General features: G+C 37.9%; 2 protein-coding genes across 8 annotated transcripts in view; one reads left to right on the forward strand and one right to left on the reverse strand.

Moving 5' to 3' along the window:
• LOC126336163 (RIB43A-like with coiled-coils protein 2) overlaps positions 1-3,247 on the forward strand; it is a 152,827-nt gene extending 149,580 nt beyond the window's left edge. The window contains exons 6-7 of the mRNA XM_049999655.1: positions 2,430-2,536; positions 2,922-3,247. Coding sequence (XP_049855612.1) covers positions 2,430-2,536; positions 2,922-3,063 — 249 coding nt within the window. The 3' untranslated portion in view covers positions 3,064-3,247. The remainder of the gene's footprint in view (positions 1-2,429; positions 2,537-2,921) is intronic.
• A 3,165-nt stretch (positions 3,248-6,412) lies between these two features.
• Positions 6,413-17,234, reverse strand: part of LOC126320879 (rho guanine nucleotide exchange factor 12) — a 1,029,890-nt gene continuing 1,019,068 nt past the window's right edge. For all 7 annotated transcript variants that reach the window (XM_049994132.1, XM_049994128.1, XM_049994129.1 and 4 more), the window contains one exon: positions 6,413-9,557. In XM_049994132.1, coding sequence (XP_049850089.1) covers positions 9,432-9,557 — 126 coding nt within the window. In that variant the 3' untranslated portion in view covers positions 6,413-9,431. The remainder of the gene's footprint in view (positions 9,558-17,234) is intronic.

A 17,234-nucleotide genomic window follows, 5' to 3' on the forward strand; every position in this document is an offset into this window, starting at 1 on the left:
GGACGTGCATTATGAACAGGTCCTTGATCGTGTTGAAAGATGCAATCCCAATTCTCGAATTACTCTTCAACAGTGAGAAGGAATAAGGTGCTTAAAACACCCATGTTTGCCTGTCCTGTGTAGTGCCACACAAAACAACAAGGGCTGCAAGCCCCCTCCATGAAAAACATGACCACACCGTAACACCACCGTCTCCGAATTTTACTCTTGGCACTCCAACACGCTGACAGTTGACAATCACCAGGCATTCACCAGACCCACACCCTGCCATCAGATCGCCACATTGTGTATCGTGACTTGTCACCCCACATAACATTTTTCAACTGCTCAGTTGTCTAGTGTATACGCTCCTTACACCAAGTAAGGCATCGTTCAGCATTTACTGGCGCGATGTGTAGCTTATCAGCAGCTGCTCGACCATGAAATCCAAGTTTTCTCACCTCCCTCCAAACTGTGGTAGTATTTGTAGTGGATCCTGATGCAGTTTGGAATTCCTGTGTGATGGTCTGAATAGATACTTGCCTATTACATATTACAACCCTCTTCAACTGTCGGCTCTCTCTGTCAGTCAACAGACGAGGTTGGCCTGTACGCTTTTGTGCTGTGCATGTCCCTTCGTGTTTCTACTTCACTATCACATCAGAAACAGTGGAACTAGGGATGTTTAGGAGTGCAGAAATGTCACATGCAGACATATGACGCAAGTGACACCCAGTCACCTGACCACATTCGAAGTCCATGAGTTCCGCAGAGTGCACCTTCTGCTCTCTCACGATGTCTGACGACTACTGATGTCACTGATATGGAGTACCTGGCAGTATGTGGCAGCACAATGCACCTAATATGAAAAACGTATGTTTTTTGGGGTGTCCAGATACTTTTGATTACATAGTATATTTAGGAGGCCACTACAATTCTCAATCCTGGGGTGCACTTGATTCTCAAGAGACAGAAAGCTCTAGTAAGAGAGAAATTTTTTTTTTAAGTTGATACTTAAAAAGACAAAAATACTATAAAAATTGTGCGTGTATTCTTACATATTTTTTGTTCATCTGCTATTCTCACATTTTTCATTCTTTTCATTTGAATTCTGTTGGCAATGGAATAATAATCACTTGCTCTCTTTATGAATTCGTAAAGTTTACACAGCAGTGACACAGAGTCTTGGCATTATTATTGACACTTTAATCTATAATCTTGAGTTGCATACACAGATTGGTTAACAGATTAAACTGACTTTTCCTATCACTATTACAACTATCTGCATATATCTTACTTTTCTCATTGATTATTTTTGTGCAACTTCCTTTTAGTACTATCCTCGCTGTATGGGAGTGTCAATGTGTCTTAATTATGTCTCAACTCTCTGTTTCACTTGGAAACTCTAATACTGAACACAGACACATCACTACCACCACATTTCAAGAAAGTGAATGTACAAAGTATAGGAAATATGAAGGCCTTGTTTCAATAGTGGTACACCTCCAGTTTTGTTCATTTTGAGATACTGAAGCTTAAATGTAACTGAGTGATGACAACAGAAAAAAAACTGTAATCCCTTGCAATAAATGATGGATTGAAGCATTTCAGTCATCTGTCAGAGAATTGCCATCACTCAATTATGTTTAAACCTCAGTGTCTTGTAACGAACAACTGTAATTGTCTACTGTTGAAAGAAGGCTGTCATACAACGGAACTCACTCCCCCATATTAATAGAGTCCCATTCCATTGCACCTTATTCTCAGAGTGTTGAGAAATTTCCCTGTTCAGTCACCCATCACAGCCCTACCTATAAAATTGTATCCTTGTATTTTATCATGGACAAGAAATGGCAGAAGAAGCCAGCTGATGTAATTTGATTTTGTGTGAGGTTTTCAATCATCCAGTACATGCTGTGCTTCTGATAGTCCTCTGTACCTGTAATCACCTCACAAAGAACAATTTTGACATTTTTGGATGTTTTTCATGCATTTCGTCAATGTTGGACACCTACTGATTCTCGCTCTTTCATCCACTTTCTTCAACAACTTAAAACAATAACTCTGGATAATCTTCCATTTTTTACCTTCTTCATTACTACTTCATTTTTGAAATTGCTGTCACTTTTTTTCTGTTTTACATATCTATATCTTCAGCATAACAGAAATGAGTCACTGTTTAACATCACCAGTTGTTTTCCCTTTCTGAACAGGAAACTAATCACAGTATGATGTTAATACAGTCTGTGGATTCAGAATAAACACAACCAATTCAAATTCACTTTCTGAGAACAACAATACCAAAGCTGACCTATGATTATTTGAAGCATGCCACAATGACAATAGGAGCAGAAACACCAATGAAAGATAGCTTTTCTTTCATTACTATTATTAGACTTCTAAATTTTACAATTAACATTTACCACAAATGTAATATTTTCATGTTGCAGTTGCATAGGGAGGCAGAAGCTCGACGAAAGCAAGAGTGGGATGAAATGATAATGTCAACTACAAGACATGCAGAAATGATGAGCAGAGACAGAATACGCAAACAGAAGTAAGTCCCTGCAGTATATTGCAATCTGCTATTGATATTTAGACAGTAGACATTTTGTGTAAAATACATAACAACAGCCATCCTAGTACACACTGATAGTCTGTAGAATGAAGGAGCAATAATAAATATGGAGACATCAAAAAAACATTTTTCATCTCCTAAATGGACACACACACACACACACACACACACACACACACACACACACACACACACCTCATTGAGTCAGAGTCCAGCACAATATATTGCAACTAACATTGTTACTAGTGAATGTAAATTTAAAATTGTGTGTTAAAGTTGTAATGAAACTAAATTCAAATTTTTAATTGTTTTCTCTGCTATAAAGAGAGGATTTATCTGTTACTGTTTCTTTCATTTTTACCAGGGAACTTGACCGACAACTTTTAGAGCAAAACAAATTGCTTGCTGAAGAACAAAAAGCACATCAACAATATCTACAAAAATTTGTCTTCACAAATGAGCTGTCTGAAGAATACTACAATCAGTTCAATAGATCTACACGGTAAATTTAAACCGATTTATGTAAAGTTTCATGCTCTGTATGAATGACTGCTTGTGAATTTTGTGCCGAGTGCTTTCGTGACCAGTGTGCATATAGACGATACAGTTGTTCTCCATGGGGCTATCATTTTCAATTTATGTTGTAATCAGTAATAAAATTCTAATAAATTTATGTATGTTCACTTTAAATTCATCTTTCAGGTAATTGATGATTTGTTTTTACACGTTTTATAGGTCATCTCACACAAGGAAAATGTAGGCACCTTCTGAAGTTATGAACACTTCCCGCATATCCCCATTTCACAATTATTAATTTCATTTCCTTTATTTTGTGGTGTGCTATGCATGTTTTTTAAAATTATTTTCTGCATAGTAGAACTATCTAATAGCTATTCTACATTTTTGAGACAGTATGACAGCTGCTGCATATCCAGTGGTAGGTTATAGCTGCCTGCTGACCAACGGTGTCTCAGTTATACTACCTTCAAGTGTACCACTTTACCACTTACAAATTCACCGATCTGTTTACCTTCCCTTTTACTCTTTCAGATGCCTGCAGTATAATTTCCACATAAAGGATATTATGGACTGATATGAGCTATACACAATGTTTCAAAATTAGTCTTTTTATCTTGCAGCAGTCTGCTCTTGTTATAAAACTTGCTACCAGATGAAGTGTTAGACAAATTCTAACCTGGGCACTTGCAACACACAGGCAATGCTCTTCCAAACTGAGCCACATGGATTCTACTTTTGATCAGTCTTCACTGCTTTAATTCTAAAAATCTCTCTCCACTACTTCCGAACTTCACTGAAACTCTCCTGCATGCTTTTATTTGCTGGTAGTCTTTTCTCCCAGAAGTGTTAATCCAGGAAGTTAGCAAGAGAGCTTCTGTGAAGTCTGAAAATTAGGAGACATGTCCTAGTAAAACTGCAGCTGTGAAGGTGAGTTGATGATAATGTCAGGAATAACTCACTTGTGCTAACACTGCCCACAAAAGGCAGGGTTGGAACCTAGACAAAGTTTGTCTTCAATAAATTTAGACCTAAGATTATTTCTGCAGTGCAGGTTTACATTTTGCTGACTATTACAATCATATTTAACTGAGAATACAAACTTTGATCTCACTTTATCACATGTGTATTTTAATAACACCCCATGCCCCAAGTCAGTCACTTGTTTTTCATTATCAATTATTTGTTTCAGCACAATCTGCCAATATTGGAGAATATTTATGAAATAAGAAAAGGTTTTATCACTATTTCAGCACAGGAAGACATTTTAGGGAGCGCTTTATCTAAAAGGTGTAATTTTCAGAGCATATTTGAAGCAGTTGTCTGAAATTGGTAACTCTTCTGCCATAGCAGTTGCAGTACTTCCACCCAACACATTCCTAAAATTTTAAAACTCTCAAAGTAAACAATGCAGATTCTGCAAAAGATCTTTCCTTACTTTTACCCATCACCAGTCACAGTCAAAATTATCTTCAACTCAGTTGAATGGCAGCAGCACCACAGAACAAACTTCCTGGCTTATTTCCACTGCAGACTGAAAATTCAGTTGGGAAACAATCCCCAAGATGGTAGCTACGCCACTTCTCCACACCTGCCTGTATGGCTCTGTCAGTGGAGCATCTGTCCACCAAAAGCAAAAGTTTTAGGTTTGGGTCCCAGTTATAATCTTCCAGAAAGCTTGAAGTATATTTCTTGAAGATACGGTCTCATTTCTGTACATCCATTTTGATGTGGCTGATTCTTGACCCTTCACAGGATAGATCAAACTCTGCAATCTTCTTTATTGACTTTGTGGTTGTATGTTCATTCTTGCATTATTTCCATTTGTCAGTGGGACTGAAAAGACCCCAAGATCACCAAAGGGTGGTGTGCCTGAATGGAGGCATTTATCTTGTGGATTGTAGAAATCAGTACTGAGAGCTGATTATATGACTCTTGTCTTAAGAATTTGCTTCTTTTTTTCCGATATATGGAGGAGCAATACTGTATAAAACAAGCAACCACAGAATGGGAGTTGATATCTTAGTGCCGTCCTCAAAGCCTCTTTCAGATATACCTCTATATAGTGTGTGTATGTGTGTGTGTGTGTGTGTGTGTGTGTGTGTGTGTGTGTGTGTGTGTGTGTAAGAGTATTTGCATTGTCTTCACACTTGTTCCAATTAATATGCGAATCAAATTTGCTGTAGTCACAAGTCTTCGACAGGTTAAAGCATTTGCTGCTTATTTTTAGAAAAAAGACTTTAAAGTGTCAATCTGAGAACATGGTGTTAAGTATTATTGTTAACTTCTGATGTAGAACTCGATCAACGAACTTTACCATCAGGCCTTCTATCCACACCATGCAATAAGCTACTTCCAAATCCTCCAAAGCTGTAGCAAAAATGAGGTGCCCTGAAATACAGATTCCACCAATGTTTTAAGTGTTTGTACCCAATACCAACAGGTCCAGTTTTTGATGTACCATTCCACTAACACTTTGGATGCAACTGACCACTACCCTGCCTGGTAATTTGTGTGTCATGCTTGTTATGGAAATAGATAGGTTGACATATAGCTAGATTGATTTGGAAGTTGAGGTAGCCAGCAAGGGGATTAACACTTAAGGAGATGGCTGGCCTAGCCCCACAATCAGATCTTTCAGTCAGCCAAAAGGGTAAGTTTGTGACTAACAGCTACAGTCAAGATTAGGTACATAAGGAAGAAGTCTCTCTCTCTCTCTCTCTCTCTCTCTCTCTCTCTCTCTCTCTCTCTCTGATGGGATGGAAAGAACAATATACACCTTGTTTACCTTGCAGTTCCATTAAGATCTGGTAAATGGAAACAGGAGTAGCTTTCTGATATCTGCACAATATCATTAACATCCATAAATTTAATTATGACTCTGACAAAAATTCTCACGTAATTTCTATGTCAACTCATGCCCGTGACTATTCAGTGTGATATGAAAATTCTGTTACCTCAGTCCCATCCCCTCTATCAACTGGTTACCTCTTGATTAATATAAATTCTACCTAAGGTAATTTACAAATCTCTGTCAGAAAGAGGAACAGAAAATTTCATAAATTCCCTATGAATCTGTGAGCTAGATACTTTGCAGGTACTATCCTGTTCATAACCACTACCATACAACAAAACCAAGATGCAGATGTGGCAACTAGTGCTATAAAACAGTTGTCATGCTGATATCCTTACATCATTATTGTGATAGGTAACATGAAGCAAATGATGTTTTTCAGTCATAATTATCCTGTTTGACTGAATAAAAGTGTAAACAACAAATAAAAATATTATATTAACCAAATGACAACTTCAGAAGCCAGGCAAACAACGCTATGGAACTTCAGATGTAGCAATATATTTTATTTTGTTTCTCTTATGTACACTTTTTACTAGAATATAACATAATGAGGGTATTTGATTTATATTACTGCATTTAAGATTTAGTTAATATTTAGTTGCTGCATGGATTCCTGTTTTTCTTGTCCTGTATAATGAGACAACACTAAATGTTATGGGTTTCTAAGTTTTGCTTAAAATACAACATACATTATTTATTTTGCTGTGGTAACAATGTGCAGTTACTTTTAACAACTGGCTAAACAGAAATATACAAAACAACTAAAGACAGATTATACAACTGCATTTCTGTACACAAATATAATATTACACAGTTTTATGGGGAGGAAACTTTTCAATCGACTGCTAGAGACTGTTCTATATTAAAATTAAATAGGAAGTATTTATCACATGAAGCTCAATAAAATAAATACAACTTTGTTTAAAAGCAACACTTGCTTATACATTTGCACTTCTCAACACACGAGACTGACTGGATAGTTTAGTCACTGTTCACGTAATTCCATGGTCCCTGACTGCAAAATTAAATTATTCATGTAAAGCAAAATATTAAAAAGATACCACAATGTGTTTCACAAACTTTCCCCCTCTGTAAACACGAGAAAACAGTAGCTCAGACTATTTCACAACTGTTCATTTCAGATTTCACATGTCCCAAAGCAATTTCAATACCAAACAGGGATGTGTTCATGATCCACTTCTGTGAAACATAATTGTAGTTAGGTATCTGGAACAGACTTCCAGATTGACTAGTATCTAGTACAAAAACAAATTTTTCCTTATTACATCTGCAAGGCATCTTGGCAAAAATTTGGCTGATCAATAGTAAGCAATGCTGACATTCAAACTAGGCAGTTAATGTTACAAGTAGGGAAAAATCCATTGTTCTCGATTATTTGTCCTACATTTCTCTGGTAATTCATATAGTATGAAACCATAGAAGTACTTGCTGTAGCATTATTAGCAAATGCAGCACAACTTGGAAATTCATCCTTTGCACACAGTGGTGGCTTTATATCTGCATTTATAATACTCAAGAAAATTACAGTTTGATCACGATATATATGGTCTTGTGCTGGCTTAAATGTTTCTTTGTTAATTAAATACCATTTTAACACTTCTGGAAGTCACATCATTTGGTACAACAGTAATGCAACAAAGAGCACAGATATTTTAAATTTCAAAATAAAATATAATTGGTCTACAAATTTTGTGAATGTCACACTATCAGCTATGTCAGCTTCTACTTTTTTTGTTTGAACTTTTGCAAGGAATTGACTCATATGAAAATATAAAAACTTACATGTATCTGGTACAAAAATAATCTTAAAAAACTAGTACCATAAGCTGAGCGCACCAGTTTCCACTTTTTATAAGTTACTTGTTTTTATTATTAAATTTTGATGCTTATTAAGAAAAGACTTAACAAATCCATTGCTCATACAATCAATCTGGATATTGGAATAATGACACTATTCTGATCTGTAGGTTTTGTTAGTACTTGGGACAATGTAATTTTACAACTTCTAAAAATGCTGTAGTGTGTACGTAACTGATTTCCACTAGCATGCAATGATATGTAAATTTCCAGAATGGTTTACATATAGAAAATGTTATTTTTCCAACAGCAGAAAGCAATTTTCCAACAATGAAAAATTTTAGTGGTTTTGTTCTACATGGCTCACTCAACATTATTGTAAATTTAACAATGGAGCTTTGTGGGATACTTCCAGCTGTTTTGTAAATGTTGCAACATAACATGAAATTAAAGCAAGGCATAGGCCACAGTAAGTAGAAATTTTTCATGTTTTACAGAGTAGCAATGAACAGAAATTGTTTATGTGAAACAGGAGAAATTCATTTTAATTGACTACACTTTTGTTTTAATGACAAAGATTCTATTGCACCAGAATACTGTACAGCGTTTCACTCTTAAGGACAAATAATTCCCATAAACTAAAAATAGCTAATATTTTCATATAAATAACCAAATGTTTAACATCTTAAATTATATGCTTATCACTTTTATATATAATACAATAATAAATTACATGCCCATTTAGTTTTTGGAATGGGAAGCTGAAAGTAGGTAAAATATTCACAATGGAGTTGACAGTATTGAACAAATTCAACACATACAAATATACTGTATATTCCACAAATTTCTTGTACCAACTAACCATCACAATTCTACTAGGCCGAATATAGTGTCAGGCATACTGTCTGTTCTCCCTTAGTCTACAGTTTAGACTTCCACTGCAGGAAACTTTAACACTTTTTGTTTTTAGTATGTGATTTCGGATTTCTCTCCTCTTTTTCAGTGTGCAGCAATCACAGTGGAAGTTACAGATAGAACTTTATCACAAACATGAATAAAAATACATCTGGGTTCTCACTACCCTACTCCTTTAACCTCTGTCATTGACAGTGTTTCACACATTATCTTGAATCAACACATTTCATAATTTGCACCTTCCATGTTATGAAACGATGTAGACACTGTAAGAATAAGACTGTCCCAGAAAGTAACAGCAGTCTGTCTGGCTGCGAGCAGAGAAGAAATTACATTAACAAAAGTTCTGGATTCCACTCCTAAAGTGAAATCTGTATGCTGCATAAACAGCTTATATCTCTGAGGTAGTGGACAATAATGACATGCTACAGTCTGCGTGTAATGCACAGAAATCTTTTTCAGTTTCTCTGCTTTACAAAATTATAACTCTACCATAGTATAATAACTGTGCTGTTATATTATGAACCAGTGTAATTCTGTCACTTACAGCATAGAAACTTAACAAGCTCACAGTGGTAACAGAACAAAACATGTTCAACTTACATTAAAATATTTTAAGCTCTGTTTTAATATCAGCACGTGTCATTTTATAACCCTTGCAGACAATGTCCACGAGTAGTTGTACATTTATCCAGTATCACTGCAAATGCAAGTGCCTAGGGAAGCACATACTCCCAGATTTGCCACACACACGACAATCAATCTGCTTCATATCACAGGAGGGCGTTCCACATCGGGCTCTAGTTCCAGAGCAGTGGCCTCCGCTGTTGTCTCCACAACAGCCTCTGCTTCTAGTTGGCTCTCTGCCTCTCCAGATAGTGCGTCAACAAACACCTGAAAAGTAAAATAATCACTATCTATAAGGGCAACCAAAAATATGTTTACACTATGATAAGCAACAGTGAAGCACCAACAATGAAAAAGACAAGAATTTTCCATCTTTACAGATTTTATATTTACAAACATCCAGAACATAAACAAAATCTTTTCAGAGAGTACTTACAATGTACTGAATGAAAATATGATTTGTCCAATTTCATTCAATTATCACGAGACATCCTGCAGGACTGTCCAAAACTGACTGGAAATGGAGCACATTTGTAGTGTTGAAATGTGCAGCCTGAAGTAGCCTCTTTAGGACAGAGATTGTGGGGGGGGGGGGGCAATAATAGAGGGGGAAAGAGGTGCAGTTAGCAGAAAAAGCTATCTCTGGGTAGTGTGAAGACCCCTTGGGAGCCCAACTTCCACCATGCAACTTATCCTCTTACAACTACACTTGGTGCATTCTACATAGCATTTAACTTCCCTCAATAGGAGCAGTAATCATTCATTCCCAAGATGTCATTCATTCCCAAGATGTCATTCCAGGTAGCACATGTGATAGTGTAGGATCTGCTTGATCACTAATTTGACACAACCAAGTGAAAAACTGTATAGAACAATGGTGACTTCAGTGCTACTGCACTCATCACTGAGGCTGGAAGTTACTGGACACAAAGTTATATTGATTTGGAACTGATGAAATACTGGTGAATAAAATTTACAGACTGTATTGTATATTAACTTGAGCATGTAATGTGACTTGCCAGCTCTTGTTTGTAGTTGCTACTTTATGACATTATCAACAAATTATGAAATTTGTTTTAATCTTTACTACAGAAGATGTACGACAACTAAACCAATTTATGTGAAGATAAAGTTGGCATTGTGGAAGTAAACTATCATGTTTCAAAAAATCAATTTACAAGCTGACATCTGCTTTGTTTGCCTGTGTATGTCCATAAAGACGTACCTCTAGCAGACTGCTCCTGTTTAAATGGAAGTAAAGTACTGTCTTCTTCACATCAAATAAAATGCTACATTAATGAACAAGTAGTGTTGTGAGACAAATCCCTTAAGGTGGACCTCTGCCATATTCCCAACAGATAAATTTTATTGTTAGGACTTTGGAGAATTTTCTTCGCATACTTAAAATAACAAGAAGCCTCTGAAACAAGTTGCACAACCTTCCTTTTCCATTTACTTTTGACACTTCATGTTCACTTGCTTACTTTTGTGTATATATGAACAGTGTGAATCACTTTTTAATGAGAAGCTCTTGAGGTCAGAAGCAATGCAGTAAGGCAGTAAACCTTCTGATGTAGGTACAGTAAATAGCTTGATCATTAAAAAATTCTCATCGCATAGTCTACATAACAGTGAAGAGTAGAAATAACCAGAAAGAAGTTAAAGTGTCGGGTAATTCAAACTGAGTGAAGCCCGCAACTGCAGCAACACTAAAAGATTTGTTGCTAGTACTGTCTGACAAAAACTGGTATTACCATATTTCATTATAATAAAAAAATTACAGAAACTCACCATAGTTAAAAAAGGAAAAGACAAATGGTCAAAATATACATAGAATGCTGCAACAGGAAATTACCAGCTGCAATTTAAGCAGCTCCAGAGGAAAAAGACTGTGTGCAAGAAATGGTGACAGCTTACAAGAGAGATTCTTTTCAGATGTTCCGAGACATTGGCAATGTGATAGTACATATAATATTAACCTGAGTTTCAAAACCAATATCAGTGCATAAAAGGGCATGGTAATTTTGTGAATAGTTTTTTACTCTGATTATTTTTGCTCTTGAAAAGCTTTCTGAACCATTACATACTGATACGACTGACAACAACGTTGTGACAGATTTATTGAATGTGTGCCAAAGAAAAATGAGAATCTGATGATTAAGTAAAGTATCCTTACAGTGCATATTAAATATGGTTGAGGATTAAAACTCATGACTATCAGCATGGAGTGTTCTTGCCACCTTACATACGCTGTTTGGAATGTACTGCTGTGGATGGAGTATTGTGTGTGATCAAGGTGGAGGAGAGGACCTCAGTTTCTTTCAAACTCCGAGTGCTGAGCTGTGACACACATTGTAATTAATCTTTACGTATCACCGAAGTAACAATGTTTTCATCTTCGACTGCTAACTCAATTGTCTTTAACATACCTTGCCCAAATATTACTGATGTATACCAACAAGAGAGAAAAAATGAAACAAATAATGTTTAGGGATTGAACTAGGTAACTTATGATATGTTTTGAAGTCATATCAGACTGATGGACTAGTACCATTTAGAATGATTTTACTAATTTGAAACTTTTTCTGATGTCAACACTAAGAACGACAACAACAACAATAAAGATTAAAACATAAAGCCTACTCACAGATGAACAACTAGTTCAGTTTGTTTTAGTTACAGTAGACAAATAAGTTTGATTGAATCAAGGTATTAAACACATTGTTCAGATGATTATACCTTGTTTTCATATTGAAAGTCTGGCAGTTGTTTATTATGATTAACATGATTCCACAGCACACAAGATAATAATCAATGGTTGGGCTAGATGATTGTAGAGCACACAGTGAAACAGGAAGGATGTTCCATCATTAGAAGAAACAAAGATTTGGGTTTTATGTCCTGTCAACAATGAGGTCATTAGAGAGAGAGAGCACAAGCTCGCATTGATTTTGTAAGTGTGGGGAAAGAAATCAGTCATGCCCTATCAAAGGAACCATTCCTGCATTAACCTGAAGTGATTTAGGGGACACTCAGAAAACCTTAATCTGGATGGTCTGATAAGGATATGAGCCGTTGTCCTCCTGAATGTGAGTCCAGTAAGCTAACCACTGCGCCACTATGCTTGGTATTTATCGTAAGAGTCTGAAGACATGCTATAATTGGGAAATGATTGAGAATAGGAAGTCATCTGTCCTTTTCAAATGAACTGTCTTGGAATTTGCCTTAACTGACTTAGGAAAACTGTGGAAATCCAAATTTGGACGGGCAGATGGGAATTTTAACCCCAACCATTCAAAATTAGAGTTCAGACTTAACCACGGTGCCATTTCAACTGGTAATCCATACTGAAGGTGTAAGCAGCGTTTTTCCATATTTATTTAATAGGAAAGAGCAAAATAATTTATGTCAGTTTAAGGGATATATTACAATTTGATAAACTGAAAGAACAGTATATTAAACATGCCTTTAAAAAATGCATTTCAGTATTACAGTAACATTCAAAACACTGCAAGGAACTAATTGCATTAAATTTGAAAGTAACAAGGAGTGAGGGGACTACTACTTTGAAACCATTTATACGGGGTTGTAAGTTAAGGTCTCAGATGTAACACCACACGATCTTTCACATTGGTGGGCTTTTGTTTGGGCGAGTAATCGCAGGGAAAAAAATTCCAAATTTTGCACAATGCTGTACAGCTTTAAAAAAGTAATGTAATACTGACTGGTTGTATAGCATGATAGTTGAGATACAATGCTCACATGTGAAAGGTAGCGAGTTTGAATCTTATAAGGTACTGTGAACTACTTTATTTTTAAATATTTATTGAAATAGCTTTGGTCTTTATTTTTATTGAGTTAGTTAGTTTAAATGCACGCACGCACGCACGCACACGCGCACACGCGCACACGCGCACACGCGCACACACAAGATTGCCACACCCAGTGGCTTGGACCAGAATGCCATAGTCATGAGGCATGGAAGCAGTAATCTGGAGGTGGCAGGGAAAGGGAGAGAATAGCAGGGTATGGGTAAGGTGTGAGAGGTGAGTTGTCTGGCTGTCTGGTGGAGCATGCAGGCACTAGACTGTCAACAGGTTCAGTGTTAGGAGGTTGTGGGACAGGGAGGTAGAGAAGGAGGAGGACAAGGGGGACAAGGGGGGAGGTGGGGGACAGTGAAGAACGAGAGGAACAAGGAAGTGGGAAGACAGGCAGGCATGTTGGCAGAAGGCGCCACACAAATAGGGTGGAGACAAGAATGGAGAGGAGGTGAGAGGGCAGAACAGGTGAAAACTGTTGGATTGAGGGTGTGGGGACAGTAAGTTATCATAAGTCAAGGCTGGGATAATTTCCGGAGCAGAGAATGTGTTGTAAGGGTGACTCATATCTGTGCAATTTAGAATAGCTGGTGATTGAGGAGAGGATCCAGTTCGCTCGGGTAATGAAGCAGTCATTAAAATTAAGCATGTGATGTTCAGCTGCATATTGTGCTAGGTGGTGGTCTACTATGCTCTTGGCCACAGTTTGGCAGTAGATGTTCATCCTAGTGGACAAATGGTTGGTCAGCACACAAATATGAATTCCTGTGCAATGATTGTAGCAGAGCTCATGGCAGAAGGCCTCTGTCAATTATCCAATTCCTAAACCTATAAACTCTGTCAGAGTGATCCATCTCAGATGTCCAACATAACCTCCAATCCCTGCTTGAAGCCTTAGGCCCCTCCCACAACCTCTTCTGTGAATCCACTTCCTCCTCATCTTACACACCCTCCTCCTACAAGCTCCCCAAAATCTATAAACTCAACAATGTTTGTACCCCAATTGTAGCTGACTATTGGCCCCCACCATAAGAATTTTGGCCCTCAGAAACCAACACCTCTGACTAAATGCCCGTAATCTAGCCTTCCCCACCAAAGATACCAACCACATTCCACAAGGACTTTCCACCATCCCACACCTTTACCTTATGGGTCTCTACTCATCACTGTTGACACCATTTCAGTATACACCAACACCCTTCATGACCATGGTCTTGCTGCTACTGAACACTACCTTTCCAAACACCTTCACACCTGAAACCCACTACCTGATTCCTCACGCACCTTACTACCTTTATCCTCACTCACAACTACTTCTCCTTTGAAGAGAAGATATACAAATCCATGGCACAGCCATGGTCACCCTCATAGCACCCTCCTATTCCAACCTTTTTATGGAGCATCAAGAGGAGACCTTCCTAGCCTCCAAAAATGTCAAACCCCTAGTCTGGTTTTCAGGTTCACTGATGATATCTTCATGATCTGGACTCAGGGTGAAGACACCTTACCCTCATATTTCTTATTTATTCACAACCTTAACAACTTCTCTCCCATCTGCTTCGCCTGATCCTCCTCAACCCAGCATGCCAACTTCCTGAGTGCTGACCACCCACCACCTTAATGGGTCCATACACACCTCTATCCACATTAAACCCACCAACCACCGAAAGTACTAGCATTTTGAACACCATCATCCTTCCGCACCAAACAATCCCTCCCATACAACTTGGCCACTCAGGGCAGCTCATCTGCTATGACGAGAACTCCCTTGTCCAGTATGCTGAGGGTCTCACCAAGGTCATTATAGATGGCCACTATCCTCTAGGCATACCTCCTGTGCCATTTCCTGATGCATCACCAATCCTCGCACCACCCCCAAGAGCCAGCTACAAAGGAATGCACCCTTCATCGCCTAGTACCACCCAGGACCAAAACAACTGAACCACACCCTTTATCAGGACTTTGATTGCCTACCATTGTACCCTGGAATGAGACAAATCCTATCCAAGATCCTCCCCACCCCCTTTGAAAGTGGTTTTCTGTCATCCACCTAACTTTCACGACATGCTAGTTGACCCCTTAGCTATCCCTAATCCCAAACCCAAACCAAAACCCCTTTCCTCAGGGAAAATATCCCTGTGGAAGATCCAGGTGCAAGACCTGCCCCATCCATCCACCCAGCACTTCCCAATCACAGCCCTGTCACAGGCTTATCCAATCCCATTGGATGGCAGGCCACCTGTGAAAGCACCAGCTCTGCTGCAATCATTGCATAGGTTTTTTTTTTATTATTATTATTGGAATGACCATCAACTAGCAGTCCAACTACCTGTCCACCAGGATGAACGGCCAATGCCAAACTGTGGCCAACAGTAAAGTAAACCACTCTATGGCACAACATGAAGCTGAACGTAAGATGGTTGACTGGATCCTCCCCTCTACTACTATCTGTTCTGAACTGCACGGATGGGAATTATCCTTATAACACATTCTCTGCTCCTAAAATTATCCTGGCCTCAACCTATGGTAACCTACCATCTCCACATCCTCCACCCACCAGTTTCCACCTCCTCTATCCTCTCAATACCTTCCTATTCTTATTTTCCACCCTCTGCCAACACACCCACCCACATTTCCCCTTCCCTACTACTATCCCCCCCCCCCCCCTTTGCCATCCACATCTTTGCTCCACATCCTCTCAATGCTACACCTGTTTGCAGTCTAGTAGCTGAAAGCTCTGCCACATAGCACACTCCTCTCTCCATTCTCCAGCACCCCCCACCCCCCACCACCATATCCTGTTATCCTGTCCCTTCCCTGCTGCCTGAAGATTGCTGCTTCCATGCTATGTGACAGCTGTGGTTTGATCCAAGCTGCAGTAGATGGTGCTCATGCATGCATGCATGCATGCATGCATGCATGCATGCATGGGTGCGTGCGCGCGTGTGTGTGTGTATAAGGAGGTTACTTGTGTGTTTTCCTTTACTGAAGAAGGCTTTGGGTAAAAGCTATGTGTAAGTTTTTTCATTTTGCTTGTCTGCAACTTAACATCTAGTCTTTATGATATTCCAACCTGGAGTTTGCATTAAGTGATTTTAGTTTTTGAATTACTCTTTTTTCTTTTCTTACATCAACCCAGAATGTTTGTTTATGTGATTGTATTTATTCTGTTTTGTAATCCTCTGTTTTTGCCTATGTTGTTGCACTCATAGCTGCTATTCCACGTTTTGCTTGAATTCCATTTTACTTTTAACCCCTTCTTTCATTTTCTTCATCTGCATTGTTTTGTTTACAGTACAATAAGAATCCATGTTTTAAATGCTTGTATGATTATTACTATCCAAAAAAGTATACATCTTGTAATCAAAAATATATTTCACACTGTAGCACAGTCAATGTAAACAGATGATTTCATCTGTCATTTTTTAAAGATGCAGGGTACTTTTATGGCTCAATATTATGTAAAAATCAAAACCAATTTCTTTCAGGAACTGTTTGTAACGTATACATCTTAAAGGCTTTTTGTTGATAGCATGTAACGCAGCACACTTTCTGAACAAATCAGAAGTATTTTGAATATTTATGAATCTGCTTAGGGTTATTAAAAAATTACGAAGAAACTGATGTAATTCTTTTTCCAAAATTCTTCCTCATACTGGGGTACCATTTAATCCAATGCTATACATTTGAAGGAGACCAAATTTTTATCAGATGTTCGTGACATGATGGCTGAGGTACTAGACCTTTTTAATTCCACCTATTATGTATATTACAAGGATAAAAAAATATCCCATCTAACATTTTAATTTTTATAATTTTTCCTAATAAAAATGTTATTTTTTCTGTAATTTAGTTGATTCTGCAATAAAGCTTATATCTACCACATACAAATAGACTATTGCAAGTTACAGAAAAAAATTAGAGCAATGCTTCATAAACTTCGGGAAATTTTGAATGAAGATATGAGTCCGATTAAACTGGGCCTCAGAGCATTCCTGAACCATATTCTTCATTCTGCAGCATTTCTTCATAGTCAAGCTTCCTCTTGGCATTCCTTCTAGCACTTCTTGCTTATTTGGTAACTTCAAGAATGAATCTTTCAGCTTCATCCACCCATTGTCACAGG

The sequence above is a fragment of the Schistocerca gregaria genome, chromosome 2, assembly GCF_023897955.1.
Source record: "Schistocerca gregaria isolate iqSchGreg1 chromosome 2, iqSchGreg1.2, whole genome shotgun sequence".
Classification (NCBI taxonomy): Eukaryota; Metazoa; Arthropoda; class Insecta; order Orthoptera; family Acrididae; genus Schistocerca; species Schistocerca gregaria.